At 43.4% G+C, this 21,494-nt stretch overlaps 1 protein-coding gene across 4 annotated transcripts in view; it reads right to left on the bottom strand.

The window, feature by feature from the left end:
* Positions 1–21,494, bottom strand: part of GALNT6 (polypeptide N-acetylgalactosaminyltransferase 6) — an 87,898-nt gene that overhangs the window by 11,466 nt on the left and 54,938 nt on the right. For all 4 annotated transcript variants that reach the window (XM_061614939.1, XM_061614940.1, XM_061614938.1 and 1 more), the window contains 2 exons: positions 11,723–11,872; positions 9,473–9,707 (listed from right to left, as the gene is read on the bottom strand). In XM_061614939.1, the coding sequence (XP_061470923.1) occupies positions 9,473–9,707; positions 11,723–11,872 (385 nt within the window). The remainder of the gene's footprint in view (positions 1–9,472; positions 9,708–11,722; positions 11,873–21,494) is intronic.

The raw sequence follows: 21,494 nt of genomic DNA, 5'->3' as shown, positions 1-21,494 counted from the left end.
TCAATCAGTATTCTTCCTCCTCTCTGAAATTCCCAATAGTTTTACCTATATCTATATAAACTTAAGGCTTGTCCCTTCATGGCCTGGGACCTGCATACGCATGCATCAGTTTTAATCAGAAGGAAATGCCATCCCAGAATACTGTCATTAAAGGAGATCAGATCTGTGGGGAGGAGGCTTTTCCTGCAGTATCCCTGAGGCTTTGAGAGGAGGCTTTAGGCAGCTTTGCAAGGCCCATCCATTTCAGCCAGCTTTTTGAGGAGTGATCTGCTAATGCTTCTTTTCTCTGTTTTGTTGAATTAGTTTAAAATAAAAAAAATATGGATACTGATTTCGGATGGGTTTGAGAGCTGAATTTGTTTATAATTATTTATATCTTGCTCTCACATGGGGTTCCCAGTGATCCTAACTAGTCCCACACCTGAAACCATCATTACAGACGCTCTGAGATCATTGATTGGGCACTTGGAATTCTGTTTATATATATCGTTTTATTGTAAACCAACTTGGAGTCCTATTGTCAAAAAGACTGGGGTATCTAAATATTTTAAAAAAACAGGAGCAGAAGCAGACCTTTGTGTGCGCGCGCTCACACACAGACTCATATGCAAACACACAGTCATGCACATTCATGCTAGAAATCCCAAGTTCTTTGTTCAAATTCAAACTATGCACAACGTAAAGATCCGTCAAATTATTTTGCTTCCAAGACTCAGAGGGGGTAGAGGCCAAGATATGGGGCTGTTCTATCCAATTTTCATCATAGAGAAGACCCACTGAAATGAGTGGAAATGACTAACTGTCCATTCATTTCAACAGGTTTACTGCCGAGTAGAACATCAGATCCAAGCTATGGCTTGGCACTTTGCTTCTCCCACCCAGCCCCCTGAACCAGTTTTCTCTGCTCCAGTGCTTCTGTGGTTAACATGTAGTTTCATATCTTACCTGAAGGAAGACAAGCAGCAAATAGGCCCAGAAGGAGTAAGGGGGGGGGAGAGGAAAGCTAAGGAACAGGATCTGGGGCACACCTTGGCTAATCACATCAAATGCAGCAGGAACAGCCACAGCGCTTAGGGTGGAACTCATTCATTAAGGGGCTTTAAACAGAGCCTTTGGAGGAAGACAGGGCCTTCATTCAGCCTTGGGTATCATTTCTGTAAATGCATACTGCCAAGCCAGAAATAAGAGTACTTGGGACTGAGCCTTTCAATCTATCCTGTTTTCATAAGCAGTTACCTTAAGAGTGCTTTTTTTTTTTTTTAAAGGAGAGAAATGGGGATTGGAGTCAAAAACTTTCTTCAACAAGGCTCCCCTGCCCCTCTGAAACACAGCTCTGTTCTTACCAAGGGAGCCGGTGGAGATTAGGAGCTGCTGACAAGCAAAATTGCCAGTCTCTCTCTCAAGATATGCAACAAAAGGAATCCCCAAGCCCTTTTCGTTGGGCCAGAGCAGCCTTCTGTCTGACTTGTGCACAAAGGGGAGCTGTACTTGAGGGCGAAAGGGACAAGGATTTTGTCTCGCTAGTGCAATGGCAAGGGCCAAAGGGCCAGTATTAAATGCCTTCCACTTTATAAATTCAAGGTCATTTCAAGCTTCAAGAGGCTGGGATACTGGTTACCTTTAATGATTCTGCGGCTGCCCACTGCCAAAACAGAACAAGAGACTGGCAAGGTTTGAAAGAGAAAGGAATAAACCTCGGTTCTTTCATGTCATGACCCTCATTATCGTGCTTTTGTACAGCAAAAAGAGGGGAAGGGGGGGAAGTCCTGGCATTGTGTCTCTTAAATAACCTTTGAGTATACCAAGAGGTTTCCAATTTGTATGTTCTAGCCCAACAAACCAGGCAGTACATCACTTTTTCTGATGGGGTAGCGGTGACCTAAGGTTTTTATATTTTTTATATATATAACAAATTTTTATTGGTTTATAACAAACTTATATTGGTTTTATGCAAGTTTAGCTGGAATGGTTCTCTATGAAAGATTCTGGGAACTGTAGTTTCTGAGGGTAGAGATTTCCAGCCCTGTTCCCTCACAGAATTATATGGGATCCTTGGCGAGAGGGGAAGGCTACACCAGTTTAGGAGTTGTTCTGTCAATAGTGTTGACACCAATCCAAAATATTTTCAGTATTAAGATGTTGCACACAGCTGCTGCTCTCCCTGCTGAAATACGAGAGGCTCTATCAGTATTAGCATACCGCCGGCTCCCGGAGACACACCTGTTTCGGCTTTCCCTTGCATTTGAACTTCTGATTTTATTAACTGGTTTGACTCTTTGCTTTTAGCTGGTTCAACTGTCATGTTTTTAACTGGTTTGTTTTACAGTATATTTTAATTATGGATGTTTAAATGTTTTGACTGAATGGTAATATTTAATTATGTGTGTATTTTATAATTGATTTTATGCTGTAAACTACTTAGAAGCCATTTTGGCATGCAAGTGGTATATAAAAGCAATCAACAAGTCATCATCATCATCAATTGGCTCGTTTCACATGTTTAATCAGGGATAAGGAACTTAAGGCCCTCCAGGTGTTGCTGGACTCCAGCTCCCATCAGCCCCAGGCAGCATGGCCAATAGTCAGGGATGATGGGAGTTGTAGCCCAGCAACTTCTGGAGAGTGGCAGGTTCCCCATCCCTGCACTTCTTAGGTCTAGTTCACACATGTACCAGATGACTGCACTATCAAAGGATGACTTGCATGGATGAGTGGGCTCCACTGCACAGACAAAACTGATTTCTTCATTACCACCTCAAATGCAATGCTTTCCAATGGCATCCATTCACGCATTCAACTTCAGTCATTCATGCACAGAAAAATCACCACTTGCATTTGGTAGCAGAACTGGACGTTTCCATCATAAGGTACATGGAAAAACCAAGTGATGTACAAACATGTATGACCCAGATCTCAGAAGTCATTTACACTAAAGGTTGCTTCACCCATTAGAAAAATTATTTTGTACATACCTACATACCTGGTAGTACGCAAGAGGTTTTCCCTGCACGCACATATGTAGGTGCTGCAGCCAGTCTTTCAGCTACACACCCACTTATCATGTCCTAAATTGCTCACAAGATCATTCAACTCTATTTCTGCATACCAGAAACATCTCCTTTGTTATTTTGTTTGCAAGGTCACTTATGTTAGAATGCATGGGGTGGGGTGGGGGAGTGAGAGAGAGGACTCAAAAGCTCCTGATTTTGACAGCAATTGCTGGCTCCCTTTTGGCTCATCTTCATTGTTGATTGCCCTAAGGTCAGAGTTTAGTATTCCACAGTAGATGACATTTTGAAAAACCAACTTAAAAAAGAGGCTTTGCTGATTCAAGAAATCTTAGTCAAATAATCAACTGCTTATTTGGAAAAAATGCATATGAATAAAAATAGTTCTGAAGGAAAGAAAATCACACTTCTGAAATTTTGAATAGTAACAGCCATTTACTACCTTAAATGTCACTGTATTATAGTGCTATATCTCTTAGGCTACAATCCAATACATACTTAGCAATGAAGCTTACTTCTGAGTAGACATACATTGGATTGCACTGTTAGCTGTCATTTTGCAACTGGGTTTTTGTGGGGAGAATAGATCCACCCACCCTCTGCAATTGCAACTTTTGCCCTTCCCGGGCACTGCCCTCCCTCTCTCTTGTGGTGCTCAGGTGGTGATGGACAGCTGAACTGAGGATGGGATCCCACTTCCAAAGAGGTGCAGCCCAGAAACTCTGGACATAGCTCTCACACAACTAATATGAAGCAAGAAGGGTGCTGACCCCTTATTCTACCCATCATCAACGAAGAGCCATTTTAGAAGAGTTATTCCCTCTTTCCACTTTACAGAGGAGGGAGTGCTTCTTCTAAGTTGGCATCTCCCACCTACAGTTTTTGTATGTACCTGCATTTTTTTAACAAAAAAATAACACTTGTCATTCTGACTTATTGGGGCACCTTGATCAGTTAACTTATTTTAAAAATATTCATCTAACAAATGAAGTGACCCAGTATTACTAAATTTTACTAGGGCTGCACAGTTAGTGCATGGGTTTGGGATCAAGTTACCTGAAAGACCAACTTCACTTGTACCAGCCTGCTTGTACTTTACTATCAGCCTTGGAGGCCCTTGTCAGTGCAACCAATTAGACTGATGGGCATGAGAGACAGGGCCTTTTTGGCTGTAGCACCATGACTATGGAACTCCCTTGGGGGGTCTGGCACAAGTGGCTCCTTCTCTGTAGCCCTTTAAGCAGGCATTAAAGGCTCATCTGTTTCAGACCGCTTTTTCATAAAAAGATGTGTGGTCCTGTCAGGTTTTAACAGGCTACAGAGCTTTAAGGCTTAGCTATTTTCAAATGGTATTGTGTTGGCTTGATTAGGTCTTTTATTATACCTGGCTTTATAGTTGTTATTTTTAGGTAATGTATGATGATTTATGTAATATGTTTTGCTGGAAGCCATTTTCTCAAGGTAGTAACCTTAAAAGCTGACTTACAAATCTGTAAAATAGAACAAACTCAGTGCTGATCAGAATATGACTCTTGGCAATTGGACTTCTAAGCAGAGATCACAATCCCACACTGCTAAAGCCCACTGAAATCAATGGACTGTATCAAATAAAGTCATCCCATTAACACAAGGACTTCTATCTCTGCAATGGAACTTCCCCTCCCTATCTCCGTACACTCCTCCCCCCCAACTCTGCTCTGGAGGGCTGGGGGAAACCTCAGAATAGATTTGGGGAGCGAACAGCAGGGAGAAGAGGGAAGGGAAGTTCTGTTATGCAAGCAGGAGTCCTTGTGCTAATGGGACGACTTTCATATTAACTTGGGTCACTTTATACTCCATGTATTCTCCTGCAGAATGTGGACCAATGCTCTATAGCAGTGTATCTCAACCGGTGTGCCTCCAGATGTTGTTGGACCACAATCCCCATCTTTCCTGACCATTGGCAATGCTGGCTGAGGCTGATGGGAGTTGTGGTCCAACAACATCTGGAGGCACACCGGTTGAGACACACTGCTCTAGAGCATTCCAACCCTCTTCCCTGTGTTTCCTTTTTTTAAATGTGAGGGCTTCCATCAAGAGGGCACTGGGGTCACTGAGGCCCCAACCAAGGGAAAATGAAATACGTCATGTTCGAGGAACTGAGGAGCCTACATTATTCAACATGGTGAAAACTCTCATTTAATAAACACAATAGGTACATTATGGTGGTTTACCCAATAAGATAAGTTAATCCTTAATATTTTTTTTAAAAAAAATCTCATCTCTAGGTAATGAAGCAAAAGAAAAAGTACATGCGTAAGGTATCAGAGGAACCTATGAGATCCCACAGGAATTAACACTGGGGGGTCACTACATATTACAGATACTAGCCTTATATAGTCACATCCCTGTACTCTAAATAATCACCCTTACAGGCATACCCCGCTTAACGTCGCTTCACTTAACGTCGCCTCGCTATAAAGTACATGCTCCATATGCCAGTATTTCTCCAGAAATGCAGCGCAGCAGCAGAGGCTTTAGCGCACGGGGGTGAAATAGACGCGATCGCACCACGGCAAATCAGCTGGGAGGCGCGATCGCAATCAGCTGGGAGGCGTGGCAGCGCAGCAGCAGAGGCTTTAGCGCGGGGCTTTGAGGCTCCGCATGAAGGAGAGGGAAAAAAAGTTTTAAAAGGTAGTGCTTCACTTTAAGGACATTTTCGGTTTACGTACTCGCTCTGGTCCCATTGAGTAGGTTAATGCGAGGTATTACTGTATTTCATGCTCCTTTATCTTAAATTGAAGGCATGCCAAAATATACCACATTTTTAACCTATAATCTAACAGTCTATTTACTCTAATACCAGTTTAGTAAAGTAATTTTTCAGATGCACAGGAGAGTTAAGGAAGACAGAAAAAGTGTTCTTCAATGGCAGGGTGCTGCTGGGTGTCAGAGATATCCTTTTAAACTCACCCCAGTTTCTTATTATATCCTAGGAACATGTGCGATGCTACTCCCATCATGCCTGACCATTGGCGATGATGGCTGGGGCTGATGGAGTCCAACAACTTCTAGAGGGCCAGTGGTTAGCCACTCCTGCCATATCTTAACTCAGGAAAACTCTAAAGTATGTAGGTTTTTCCTGAGTTTAGACATAATGGCCTGGTTCACATATCACATTAAACCGTGTTTAAGACAAACTACGATTTAATGTGAGCAAAGCAGCATTCTGGTGGGTACAGCTCAAAAATCTCTGCAGCACCTCTCCCACACTCCTGCTGCTGCCATGCTGTGGATAAACAAGCCAGCACTGGGGGTTGTAGTTTATTTCCTCTGAAGAAACCTTAAGTGGTGGAAAGCCAAGAACCCTGGTTACTGCTTGTGGTTTGAATGAAACAAACTTGAATGAAATGACCCATGAGCCCAGGTTCAGTTGACATGATAAGCCAGATCCCAGTTTGTTTCCTCTACAGTGTGGCAGAAGCAGGAGTGGAGGAAGAGTGCCATGGGAACTTTTGAGCAATGTGCAACAGCACACTGCTTGTTTACCATTAAACCATGGTTTGTTTCAAACTATGGCTTAATCTGACATGCAATCTGACATGCAAATGAGGAACTCGGGTTAGTTTAAGAGCAGAAGTGGATGGTTCCAGTCTCCTCCTTGAGGCCATGCTGGAAGAGAGGAGGGGGGAACATGCAAGCCCAAGGCTTGCTGCTGCTGCTTGTACATGTAACATGAAGTCATAGTTTAATGGTGCATCGGAAGCTGGGCCTCAATAGAATGTTAGCTGTTTTTGCATCTCTCAGACCTTCTGTTGTAAAATAAGTAATAATCTTTTTTGCAATGCTTTGTTAAAACTAAATATGGGTGCTCCCAGACTGCCACTGTTTTTGGATGGGATTCAATCACATACTGGCAAATTCAGGTTGCACAATTAAAGTTGATTTGTGATTTTTACGCAACCAACCCATTCCCTTCCCAACCCTCCCCTCCCAGACATTTTACTGTACAGAAAATGATGGGGAAGTGTGGAATAACAATTGCTTGATATAATGTTGTATAACTTCCCTGCAAACCAACCAGAATGAATGCCCAATGAACAGCCAGCACTGTCTAACTTCCCTGCAAACTGTATGCAAACAAATTGGGATTGAATGCTCAATAAACAAGCCATCTGGAAGCGACCTATGACTAGAGTTTAAAAACCAGAACACGTATTTGGGAATACAATGAGATGACTGAATTTGAGATACAGTGCAAAAGATGAAAGGAGACAATTGACTTCTTAATGAGAAGCTTCACAAAGCGGCACGACCTGTCTGGAGCCTGAGGAGATTTAACAAATCCTTTCATTTGTAGGAATGAAGTTTATAATGACCCCCCTTCACTCAAAACTGAAGGAGGTTATATCCCTTCAGCCTCCCAGCCTCCCTCCCTGTCTTGGCAGCATGACTCAGCTGCACAAAGGTGCATTCTCAAAGGCAGGGTTCAATCAAGGCAGGTCACAGACCCAATGAGTAAGACAGATTCAGAGGATTTGGCTTCATGAACTCTATATGAGGAACACTGCACCAGATATACCTATTAGCTGAAGGATGGGGGACTTGTGGCCTTCCAGATGTTGGACTCCAACTCCCATCAGCCGCAGCCAGCATGACCAATAGTCAGGGATGATGGGAGATGGAGTCCAACAACAACAGGATTCCCAGTCCTCTTAGCCCACTCATTAAAGAAGCGTTGCTAGAATTATTCACTGACTATTTTACGTTATGCAAAATGACAATTCGTATGAAGAAATCTTCATATATTCTCTCTGCAAGAGGTCATGGTCCCCATGAAGTCAGATCCGTTGTAATTACATAGATTTTAAAAAGCGTTTAAAATATTTATGGAAATAGATTCTCCATAATTAAACACAAATGTGTTTTTACACGCACTTTGATATGTGGAATTTAATATATGAAGCATACTTGTTATTTTTATGTTTTGTAATAAAAGTTACGAAAAAGGGATGGCAAATTAATCAGATCAGCTAGAAATAAGAAGTGATGAAATGTAACCCTTTTGTGTAGATAGGGTTTGCCCCATAGAGAGGCCAGGGTAGTCTCCCCCATACCCTACCCAAACAGTGGCTCTTTGCTTGAGTGTTTCCTGATCATTAATCCTGGATTCTACTAGATTTCTTGATTTTCTGATATTTGCATGTTTTGCAATGTATGCTTCTAAGGTTGTGAACTGGACGGAGATTTTCTCAACAGTAAGCCGTATAAAATTATTTTAAAATAAATAAATTAAATGGGAGCAGGAAGTACATGCTGTCACTCTCATCCTTTCTTAACTCTTATGATTTTCACATCCCATCCTTGTTAACCAACATGATAAAACCATAATCCATAGTTATCTGTTCACAGGGGCTATGGACATAAAGTCTGGGTAGGCAGTGGCTGCTTTAAGCCTTCTCACATAGCAGTTCCCAGCTTAAGGAGAGCCATTTGTGCAAAAGCGCAAGTGTAGGGCAACAGACAGAGTGTGATACATTGCCACCCTGAGCTCCTTTGGAGGAAGGTGGGGGATATAAATGCAATGAAAAATAAAATAGCTTCCACTGCCTTTTTGGGATTGGAATCCAACCATTAGATGACGGAAATGAAAAACAGAACTCTGTGTCATCTGTACACTGATGGTACCTCTGCCCAGATCTGCTGATGGACATCTCCCAACAATTTCATGATGTTGAAAAGCATGGAAAATGACCCCTTGTAGCACCCTCAGATCATAGCCTATGGGGTGAAACAGCAGGCTCCCAGCAACACTTTCTGGGGCTGACCCTGCAGGTGTGAATGGAAAAACAGCATCCTATAAACCTATCCCTGCCAGGCAATCCAATAGCACACCATGGTCAGTGATACCAAAACTACTAAAAGGTCCAGGAGAATCAAATGAGCTTTTCTTGGAACGATCAAGGTACCATTATCTATTCTAGACAAAACCCATGGAGCCAAGATATTTTAACAAAAGCTGAAATGTATGTTGAGAGTTGGTTTTTTGTTTAAACCGAAGTTGTCAAAGTTCTACTAAGAGAACGGCTGCAACTGATCTCTTTTAGTTATGAAAGCTGATGCTTTTAAAAAACATAGGCATAACAATAGAGCTTAACCCAAGGTAGGCACACACTCACTGTTCTGCCAGTTCCAGTGTGTCTCCACCTCTCTTTTCTGAAAACAGGGGCACATGAGGCTAGTCAAACCCCACCCTTTTTTTTACTGTAAAACCTAATGGGGTCAGCTTGAGTGCATTTTTTTTTTAAATCAGCTTCAAAGAGATTTCACAACTGATCAGTAGATCAACCCATTCCCCCTTCAGGTGTGGCTAATGGAAACGCTTTGCTGTAGGCGACTAGTGTGTTCACAGTCCCAGTCTCTTCCCGCCCCCCCCTCCTTACAGTCTGGGGGGCAAGCAAAGGGCACTTTCATAATGGACCTACTTGATAGGATATGTCTCATCTTTTCTTCTCTGCTTCTCACGTTGTGGAATAGACTCCCATCCAAAAGTCAGACTCCAGTCGAAGTTACCCCGACTGTGCTGCTTCCCATATTGAATTGGCTTGGAAAACTCAAAAGTGTTCAGGTCGATGGTGGTGATATCTGGACTGACCACAGCTGTGGGCTCCTCTGCAATACGTGACAAGAGAGGCTCTAACCAGCCATGGAAGCATTCACCTAAGAAGAGAGAAGGGGGGGGTATTGACACATCATCTGATGTTGCTTCCATGCAGGCTTCCCCCCCCCCAAGATGCTGCTGTTCAGAAAATTTTCCATTCTACCTTGCCAAGCCTTTCACAGATGCTTTTCCCTTGACATTATCTACTTCCCTGCAAAGACTGGTTGATACACACAGCCACTTCTCTCATCCACCCGCTCCCCCACTCCAAACACAAAAGGGCAACTCCAGGTCACCTCACCATGGATATGTACACAGAAGCAGTTTTTGTTAAAACATTCTGTGTCCAGCGGGCATGGCCTACCATGCTATTATAGATGGGCCAGAACTGGCAGATTCCAAAGATTTGGATGTACATATCTAGACTCCCTTCATACTTCCCATTTTTAAACCTGGAATCTATTTAGATTCAAATCATTCTAGGGTCCAAAAATTATTGTGCAGATCCATTGTGCAAATGCACAGTGGCCTCTAGTGGTGACATCAAGCAACATCATGGTGCAATGCTCTGGAGATCTCACTATACACAACCACACAATGCCACTGTAAGAACATGATTCTGCCTGCAGGTACTCAAACACCAAGGACCAAATTCTACCAGCAGCCACTAGGCATTGTGGGAAAGATAATCATGACAATCCTCCTTCCTTTTAGCTTTCACTTTTTCACCCGATTCCAAAAATTATCTCCTATCACTTCTCTGCCATTGATTTAATAACCAGGGCAGGCATGAGCAAAATGTGTGCCAAAGAAAGCCAAACAATTTTGTAAATTGTACTGTTTTTATTTATATGTATTTCTATATTTGTGTTTATTTTTTGTAAGCCACCTTGAGGGCCTTTTGGTCAAAAGGTGGCATAGAAATAAATCACCACCACCACCACAACTTTGCAAGAATAGAAAGAAAAAGCAATAAAAATCAGACTATGGATGCAATGCTCATAATCCAGGGTTGCATCCTATTAAATTGTTTCCCTCCATTGATGAAATGCTTTTTGATCCAGCAGAGGCTTCTGTGAACATAAAGGGAGAGGGGAAGGTGTTTTCTTGTTTTTGCAAATTCCCCTTTTCCTCTGTACCACCACCCATGACATTTGAAGGATTTTGGAGGAGGATGTAGGGAGCTGCAGAAAGAAGTGAGGAAATCGCCAAAATTGCCTCCTACTTCTCATTCTGCTCACAGAAGCCTCTGCTGAATCCAGGAGCATTCTGTCAGGAGAGGGACGCAACTAGAGACAACTCAGAGTTGCTTAATTTTTTTTAAAGTTTATTATGTAGAATTCATAACAGAGTGATAACAGGGCAAGAAATTGTGATACGCTGTTGGAACACTGTCATATGGGTTATTGTGGAGTAACTGGGAAGGGATGGGCTATAGCAGAATGGAGCTGTAAATTTTGGAGAATCAAGTGATTCTGACTTGCCTTGCCTGCCTGTTACAGACAATTAAAAAGTCAGGATCCCTTCCTCTCCCTGCACAAAAAACCACAACAAAGGTGTATGCTTGTATCTGTATGCACATCACTTGATTTCTCTACCTTTGGATCATCAAATGATGACATGGGTGAGTGAGTGAGGCATTTGAGCCTCACATCATCACAAACATGCAGTCCTATACAGTGAAGTCCGTCCACACACTCAGCTGCCATCCATCCATCAAGGATTGGTACATGGATGCATGGAAATCACTTTGCTCTTCTGCACTTGATCACTGAATTTGGAACTGGCTCCACTAAGAACTACTGCGTCTGATGCAGCGGCCAAACTCTGTCTGTGGAGCTAGAACCACCCTAGCTCACTCACACATGCAGCTAATCACTGGGTGCTGCAGTTGTCAAGTGGTGAACAGGTGTCCATGAGCCAGTGCTCAGCGGTGCAGCCATTGAACAATGCGCAAGGCAACGTAAGAAGTGGCCCTACGAGTCAAGAGAAAATTGCCAGTCTTGGCAATATTTGCCTTCAGAAGCCCCACATCAAGGATCGAACTCACCCAGCAGAGACAGTTATTGCTTACAGTGAGCATCCAGGAAAGTGAGCACGTCTCCCATAGCAACACTGGCACCAAGCAACCGGGCAGTTATTAAACCCTTCCTTTCCAGCTGCCGGATGACTTTCACTATCTGTAGTTGCTTCACATAGTTGTCCAACTCGTCTTTCAAGTAGTCTGGAACAGAACATACCAAGTTAAAGTTAGAGGGGCTTGCCACTCAAAGTCTGGCAACTGTGCAGAAAAACCACAATGCTAAGGCCGAGAGTCATTCTGTGCGCTGCAGGACAAAGGCGTTGACGAGTTCTCCTTTTTTCTTTACATTACAAACAAAAAGGTAGTCGCGGATGCCATTTATGATGAGCAGGGGAAGGAGTCGAGAAGGGACAGGGAAAGGGTGGCAAACCTTTTTCAGGATGAGAGCCACATTCCCTTCTGAGCAACCTTCCTGGGCCACATACCAGTGGTGGGCAGGGCCAAAAGGAAAAAGCAGGCAGAGCAATGAATGTGATTTTTACAGTACAGCAGGCTAGTTTCTACACAGACTCACATGCCCATCTCTATCCTCAACCCACGCAAGCAAGAGGCATTATTAGAGTTCTAGCACTAGCCAGGCAAAAACACCCCAAAAAGGGAATGAAGCAGGATCAGTAAGAGGTATGGCCTAAGAAGCGTTCTAAGGGCCAGATGGGGAAGGCTGCAGTTGGCCCCCAGGCCTGAGGTTCTGTGCTGACTTACTCAGAAGCAAGTCCCATTGAGCTCCAATGAAGCTCACACTCAAGTATGCCCACTCACTTGGGACCAAGACCGATTGAGCCCAATGGGGCTTATTCACAAATAGACATGCACGTGTAAGATGAACCTATGTTGTGTACGCAAATTAAAAGAAATCCCAGAGCAGGTTACTCAAAAGGTTGCTTTGTGCCACACATCCTCCGGAAATTGGTTTTTAAATGCAGTTTGCCCATCTGCAAGAGTGTGGAGAGATCCTCATTCCACTGGATGATGGAAGGGAACGTTTTGTCCTTCCAGTTTTGCAAGACAAGATGCTTGGCAGCCAATGCTGCATGATCTAGTCTCCATATCCCAGCATTATATTTCAGCCAAATAACTGGAGTAGGGTCTTAGCTGAAAGGCAGAGGAGGGATCTGAGCATCAGATTAATGAGTAACCTGAATTTGAGCCAGAAGGCTACCATTAGTGGACATCTCCAAGCATATACATAAGGATGCTTGCATGTCCAGTATTGTAGCATGTATCCTATTTTTCCTGGGAAGTCTGGAGATGGGTGGGGCCGGTCAAATACGTGCAGCATCTACTTTGATTTTTACTAGAACCAACCAGCTTCAAAACAGTGGCTGGGGACAGAGTTAGATGAACAACGGCAGCCTAGAGTTCCACGAAGCTGCCTTATATCAGGTTAGGCTACATCTAGTCCAATATTGTCTATTTCAGGTATGGGGAACCTTTGGCTCTCAAGATATTGTTGAACTACAACTCTCATCATCCCTGGCTATTGGCCATGCTTGCTGGGGCTGATGGGAGTTGTAGTTCAGCAGTATCTGGAGGGCCAAACGTTCCCTACACCTGGCCAATATAGACTGGTAGCAGCTCTCCAAAACTTTTTCCCATTATCTGCTGCTAGATCCCTTAGAGCAGCCTTTCCCAACCAGTGTGGCTCCAGATGTTGTTGGACCACAATTCCCATCTTTCCTGACCATTGGCAATGCTGGCTGAGGCTGATGGGAGTTGTGGTCCAACAACACTGGTTGGGAAAGGCTGCCTTAGAGGCTCCAGGGACTGAATCAGCAGCTGTCTGCATACAAAGCGGGTGTCCTTGCCCTGAGCTAAGGTCTCTCACTGGAGCCAGTTACATATCTTAACCCATAAGCCAAGGTAGGGAACCTTCTCTGGCTGGTGGGCCTGACTGTTATCTCCCCACCCTTCAGTGGGCCAAATCTGACAGGCGGGTGAGGTCGCTCACCTGTCTATCACCTGACATCACTATGATGTCAGGTGATGCTGCACTCTGAATACCTGCAACGGGCTGTCAGGCAGCCCCCATTGTCTTGTTTGAGCCTTCAAGGTTCAAATGATGAGCAGGGATGAAATCCTGTTGTCTGCTAGGAACAGGCATGTGCAACCAGTGCAGGATTTAATCCTGTCCTCCCACCCATCAGCTGACATAATTTGGGGAAAATGCCCTCACTGGCTGTATTAGACCCTCTGGTGAGCTGGAGGTCCCCACCACCACCATAAGCCATGCAGCACAGTAACATGCATGAACAACTACAAATATGCACATGACTGTCTAAAGATTAGGGATTTTAAACCCAGCAAACACTTTTATAAACTGGCCAGCAGAACTGCACCTCTCCTAAGGTATGCAATTAATACTCATACTTTATAAAGGTGAGGAGCACCAAGGTTTAGAGATGTGATTAGCTAAAGATTAGCCACAGCAGAGACCCTTTAAAAATTGCAATTACACTGGACTTCTGGGAAGGGTGACTTCGCCTGTGCCTGCTTTTGAGACGAGCTCTCGTCTCAGAAGAAGCTTTTTCAGTTTTAAAATCAGTCAGAATGTTCTTTTTGACTGGTAAAGATTTTCTCCCGGGCAGGGAGAAACGTAGAGATTAACCACAAAAGCCTGTGTTAGTTGGGAGGACTGGATTTCATTAATTTATGAGAGAAGGTTCAGCCAGCAATGCCGGACGGATTTTCAAACAAGCTCTAACTGATAAAGCGACACGTTTATCTTTTCTTCAAAGAAAAACGGATTCTAACAGGCAAGCATTCTTCTTTCTATTTTTTTCATCTGGTTTAAATTGTTGCAGCAAAAAGAGATTTGTCAATGAATCAGCTATAAAGAATTCCTGGGTGAGTTAACACTCTTCTCTTTCATTCACGAAATTAAGGAGGAAAGAAATTGAAAAAGCTTATCTTTATTTTGATTGCAAAAAGCTGACCTGGAATTGTGAATTTTAAAGATACAAACGGATGAGGGATTTCTATTCCGAGGAGATAAATAAATAAATTTGATTTATGAATTTTGGAATATTATATGTCTGGGACTATTTTTTTTTTGGTCTATTTCATTTTGACGAATCTGCTTGTTCACGACGCCACTAACTGTTCTGATGCTGTGAACTAAATTTGTTTTGCATTCCTGAACATATAAGAGATAAGGCAGGCTGTATTGTCTACACTGTGATGTCATCAGGCTTGAATTATTAACCCAATTGTTGCTGAAATAAGAAGTGGTTTTCTTTTTCTTCATGGTTTTAAGAATAGCAATCAAGAAAGTGGCTGAGAATCTGGAAGTAATTATGTTTCAGAAAATAATGGATGAGATTGAGATAACGAAACAAACCCTGAGACAGGGTAGAATGGAGATGAAAATTGAATTTGGCAAAATGAACCAGGGGCTTAAAGAAATAGGGGATCTTGTGAGAGAGGAGATTGATGAGATCAGAGATGAGAAAAGAAAAATTAAAGAGAAGATGCAAGCCCTGGAGATTGGAACAAATGTGGAATTGGAAAAAGACCTGGACTTTATGGATATTAGAGATAAAGTTTACTGTTTGGAATTCAACGTTGTCTCTGAAAAAATTAATGAAGATATTAGAGATATTAATGTCTTGGATAAATTTCTGGACTGGAATGATGTGATGGAGCTTGACATAGAAAAAATCTATGGAATTAACTACAGATATGTGACAATGGACAAACTCTCAAGAGATGTGCCAGTGCATTTTGTAAAAAAAAAAGAACAGAGATATGACTTTGCAACAGTATTTCAGCAGCATATTCAGAATTGATGGCAAGGAAATATTTGTGAGAAAGGAAATTCCCATTAGACTTTTATTATATGACTATGGCTATGATAGCAAGATTATTATGGGATACTGACAATGGAAGAATGGCTACTGAAATTACTGGACGTAACAGGATTATTGAAGATGGAAGATGGAATTAACATTGATAATGGAAGAATGGCTATTGAAATTATTGGACCTAACAGATTTGATGAGATGGATTAATCGATATGTTTATTTGGAGAAAAATTGATAGATATATTTCTCAAGGAAGTGAAACCTCTCTTTGACTTTTTGTGTAAAGAATAAAGTAATGTCTATGAGATTTGATGATTAATTAAGATAACTACTGGAGGAAAGTGATTTTGTAATATAATTTAAGAGACAGGATTGTTATATACTGTAGACCTATAACTGATCTGCGACAAATCGGAAGTCAACATTTTATTTTATTGTTTAATTATTTTTGTTTTGTTTTGTTATGTTTTTGAAAATTTGAATAAAAATTAATGATAAAAAAAATTGCAATTACACTAGTTATTTTTAAACTATCGAGAGCCAGAAAATCTTGCCAAGATACTGCAAATATCACCCAGAGATCTACCAGTAGACCCAATCAGCCTTCCCCCTGTCCCTCTTCATTCCATTCCTCTCTCTATAATTGTGTAACCAGACTTCAATGTAGATTTATTATTTTATTCTATTTATTAAATGTACATCCCGCCCTTCCTCCTAGAAGGAGAACAGATGTCAACTGTTCCACTCTTTCTATATTATATAGGCAGATCAGGAAGATGATAATATACAATGAGTGCTAGCCCAGGTGGATCAGGAAGATACTGCAAGATATCTCCCATGAATGAGAACATGAGCATCCTCATTTGATGAACAGCTGAACTCTGCAGCTGGTAGTAGCAATGGATATCACTTGGGTTTGCTTCCCATGATTTACCAGTTATGATCCTTTGCCAAATGCTCCTACATCGTTGGTCTACATTTTTTGTGAAATGTAACATGGGAAGGTGTGCTAGGCACTATGGAAATAAAACTGAATTGAGTGAGAAGGCCTGCACCCACCCGAGAGTGGAGAACTGGGGAGGGCAGGGAGATGGGTTTACTGAAGTCCAGAGCCCCTGGATGTTTATTCAAATACCTTTTTTATTTTTGCACCCTACACTAGTTTTTAAGAAATGCACATAAAGCAACTCCTGTCATTACTGTGGAACAGAGCACCTTTGCACTTCACAGGCAGAGATAAAACAAACTGCATCACTTTCACACTCTCCCCTCCCCCTCTGCCAATAAATATTTGGGGAGGATAACGGGCCTTGATGCAGAGCATCCTGCCTCCTGCCTCCCCTCCTTGCTTTCAGTTTGCTTGGAAGAAAACATTGCTTGTTACCAGAAAGTGAAGATAGGAAGCTGTTTGCTTCTCCCGCCCCCTCCAACATCTCTAAGCCTAGCCCTTATTTAGCCCTCTTGGTAACCACAAAGTTTACTGCCAGGTGCAACAGTTGGCAGGAAGTGGTTCAAGCCACTGTGGCAAAAGGCTGCCTGATTCTACTCTTCAGCAGCACTGAGTTGTTGCACAGAAGAGACCACATGAAAGAGAATCTGCAGGAAGAGGCAGCATAGTACCAACAAAATGGCAACTGCAAAATGGAGACAACTGTCAGATAAAAGGTTAGCTGCGCTAGCCTGTTGCAGTAATGCTCTCTGTCACACACACACATACACACTCCTCCCTCGGACAACAACTAAGGGTGTTCCCAGATGTTTATTGACCATTCATCCTGATTTGTTTGCAGGGAGGCTAGATGACGTTGCATCAAAACAAGTGTTATCCCACATTTTTCACTGCACTTCCCCATCACCTTCCTTATCACCAAAAGTCTAACCTTTTGAAGAAGTGGGTTTATTGCAAAAGATCTCCCAATCCACTATAACTGCCTAACCTGAATTTGTCAGATGGTCAAATACCACCAAAAAATAGCAACAGTCTGGAAGTATCTTAAGCACTTGGTTACATTTTATAAAAAAGAAACCTAGCCATTTTAATGAGACATAAGGAGGCTTGCAACATAACTGCTTACTTGGTAAACTATGGCTAGTAAGAATAGTTTCCCTGCGGTCAGGCTTTTGCAAAAGTTGATTTTTTAAAGCCACAAATGACATAATTATGAATATGTGTGGGGCTTAACATGCTAGTATGTCCTTTGGACTTGTTTACAAGGCTAGGTCTAAGCTTGTGTGGACTAGATCCCAATTTATCAGATGCCAAGCAAATGCAAACGAGTCACCAAGGTGCAGAAATGCAGAAGAACAAGTCACCTAACCAATACATCCCCATTATTATTTCTCGTACATAACTGTGTGATATCAGGGTAGCCAACACGGTACCTTCTTGCTGTTTGGATTAGAACTCCTATCAACTTCAGTTAGCATAGTCAATGGTCAGGGATGATAGGAGTTGCACTCCACAACATCTGGAGGGCACCATGTTGGCTACCCCTGGACTAGATATACCATCCAAACATTGTGGACTTAAGAATTAGGGGAAAAATAGAGGCATTAAAAACACATAAAGTGGAATGTAGGGGTTAAGTAAACAGATATGATCTCCTAGGTCATCTAATTTACCGCAATCCAAGATTCAGAGGATAGCAGAAAACTTGTGATGACAACATTTGCATTTAGCTTTTCTCCTCAGTATTTCCCACGGACTACAGAGATTTAGGGTCAAGCATCTTTAATTCTGGTGCCCAGGCATACTACAGTGGCCAGTGTATGTATGCATTCTTAACCTCAGGGCCGACTCCAGGTTTCTGGGGGCCGTTGGACACAGGCTATCAGTAGCTCCTTGTCCCCAGGACACCCAGGTGTTGCTGTATGGTGGCCGCCACCACCTTAACACCTTATGCACCACTTTCCCTACCATAATTCTCCATCTTGTACCTCTTTTCCCCCTCTCACCCTCATGTTCCTGCTTACCCCATAACCCCTCCCCTTCTCTTCACACCTTCGCACCCAATACACCTGTTCTCTCTCTCCCTCTCATACATACACTCATCATTCACTCCTGACCCCAACCCTCCGTTTTCCTTCATGCCAGCCGTGCTGGTTGTATCCTCATTTTTCTTCCACTCACTAGCCTCTCCCACCCCTATATCATCCCTTTCTTCTCACAACCTCCTGTCACATGCCCCCATTTTTGTTTCTCTGCCCCCTCCCCTCACACCTCTCCTACCCCATGCCATTCTTCCTCTCTCACACACACACAACCCCTTATCCCTCCTGCCCCCTACCCTTCCATTTCCCCAGATCCTTCCTCTTCCATGCAGTTTTTTCTGTCACCAGCCCCTCCTGCCCCATACTCATACTTTTTCTCTCTCCAACCCTCCTGTTCCTACTTCCCCCCTCTTTTGCCTCACCTCCATGCCCCTCCCCCCTTCTCTCACAGATCCCTCTAGGACTCCCCTTCACTACACTCCCCTCTTGCTGTGTGCTCGCTGGCCGGAAGGCGTTGCCAGCATGTGGCAGATCTGCGAGGCGGAAAAATAGGACGGAAAGGAGGGAGGTTTTTGTTGCACTCTGAAGGAGGAGCTGCTGCTGTGTGGTGCAACTCAAGCGAGTATCACAAGGTTAAAGTGGTGGGTGCTTGCTTGTGTCTTGGAGGCAACACCTGCACTTCTTCCTCCTCTTCAGGTGTTCAAGAAAAAGCCTCCCTGTTTTCCACCCATCCTTTCCCACCTTGCCTGCTGGCAACTCCAGCATAAAAGAGGCCCTGCCACTGCTGCCACTTTCTGGTGTGAGCAAACAAGCGCCCATCCCCTTTGCCTCACATCACTCACTCATTCGAGTCGTCGCAGGCTCCCACAGCAACAAAGATGGGCAGTGGGAAGAGGTGACTAGGTACAGTGCTGTTGGTGGTGAGGGGGCTCTGTGAGCTTCTGGCCCTTGGCCAGTGCCCGACCTGGCCCCCTGCTGGCACTGGGCCTACTTAACCTTTCCAGATCCAGGCTCTGAGGGTTGAAGTTGAACAACTCTCCCAGCAGAGCATCTGTTTTTGGGAAGATGATGGACAGCAGCTGAACCCTCTGCACACCTGCTCAAAAGCCCAAAATCAGACAGGAAGTCTTACTTTCCAGGTGGGTATGTGCGTGTGCACACACACACACATGATCATGTGTGCATGCACACTGAGTATGGTGGAGGTTTAAATGGCAGCTGTACCATCCCTCCCACTGCAGGAAGGGAGCGACTGGAAGAGATTTCTTGGACCTGATTTGGGGTACCAATTAATTCGTCATCAGACCCATGTCATTTATTTTAGGGATGTGTAATCCACCTTCCAATCAAGATCCCAGGCAAGTGACTTGGGCAGGGGAAAAGGGCTCTCAATGAGGGATGGCAAAACTCAGATCTGGAGCCAAATGTGGTCCTTGGGATTCTCACCAGACCCCTCGCCAGCCCTGCTCTGCACCCTCCTTGAGTGTTTTTGTGTGGCTGGAATGTGTCCTTGAACTACAATAATGCCTCTGGCTTGCCTGGAAGTTGAACTTCCTGGATTGTGCATGTGGCTCACTTTTGTATGGCTGGAATATAGCCTACCATAAGAAAAGCAAGAGTCGCATCTGTTGCTATGCCCACTTTTTGCCTCTGGTACCACTCACTGCAGCCTCTGAAAGGTTGCCCTATGAGGAAATGTGGCCTTCGGGGTGAAAATGGTTCCCTACCCGTTCTGGATGAAAGAAAGAGAGAAGTTGACATTTTCCAAAAGGAAGACAGCAGAAGCAGCTATCGGGGAGGAGGGTTCCAAGCATAAGGAGAAATCAAGGAAAACGGCCAAAGGTCAGACAAAGGGTGCCTCCAGACTGCCACTATTTTGCCAGAGGGAGTCAAGCATAAACCAGAACTTTAGGTTTGCTTAGTTAAAATGGATTAAAAGGGCACTGTCATCCTAGTGCAACAAATCCACTTAAAAAAATAGTAAGATACTTTTTGCAGTTAGGAGTGACAGGGAAATGCATTGAAAAGCATGGGATGAATAACTAACAGGAAAGCCAGTAGTGAAGGGGCAAATTCAGAAGTGCAGGGTCCCTTCATGATAGTCACACCATGCCCCCCCACAGCCACACCTCCAGGATTCACTGCCTCTTTTGTAGTTACAGATTTATAGAACCAGAATAAAACTGGTGTGTGCCCAGGCAACCCACCCCCTTGATCTCTTTCTCTCTGAGGGCTAAATGTTGTCAAAACCTTTCAATTTTAAGAATTCTAAAGCCAAGCGTAGGACTAGGATTTGGGAGACCAAGGTACTTTGCTATGAAGCTCACTTCTCACTTACCCTAAGAGCCAATCAGCATGAAAGGGGAGGTGTGTGTTAGCTACTGGGATGAGTCTTCTCAGTCACTGATTCATGCTCTTTCACTCCTTTCCAATCAGCAAAAAAGGACAAGGAAGCAAGTGAGAAGGTTCTTTTTCAGTGGCTAACACACACTCCTTTCACACTGATTGGCTTCTACATAGGGACCCTGTAAAGTAAGGGGTCTATGACCTCCACAACCCTGGATGACTACACCCTTGGGAAAGAAGTATAAACACCTCTCTAGCAATTCAGGATGAAAGCTTGTTATCATATAACCTCCCTGAAAACAAATCAGTATGAACGCTAAATAAAGATTAGATATAATCTAGCCTCTACATAAGCTTTGTGGAAGCAAATCAGGACGAATGCTCAATACACAGGTCATCTAGAGGGGCCCAGAGAAAGAACACAGACTGAGCTGGGATGAAAAAACTGTCTATGCTAAACTTGGTGGTGTTATTTAAAAATTAAAATATAAAAAAACTTCGCTGATGAGTCTACAGCCTTTCTGAGAACTTTAAGCAACCGAGAGTCAGGGGATCCCTCACCCCCAGGAAGCCTTGATGTTGACCTGTGTCATTATCCTAACCTCGGGCACAACCAATTTAGATGA

Source organism: Rhineura floridana, chromosome 3 (assembly GCF_030035675.1).
Source record: "Rhineura floridana isolate rRhiFlo1 chromosome 3, rRhiFlo1.hap2, whole genome shotgun sequence".
NCBI classification, from domain to species: Eukaryota; Metazoa; Chordata; class Lepidosauria; order Squamata; family Rhineuridae; genus Rhineura; species Rhineura floridana.
This window is presented reverse-complemented; position numbering and strand designations above follow the sequence as displayed.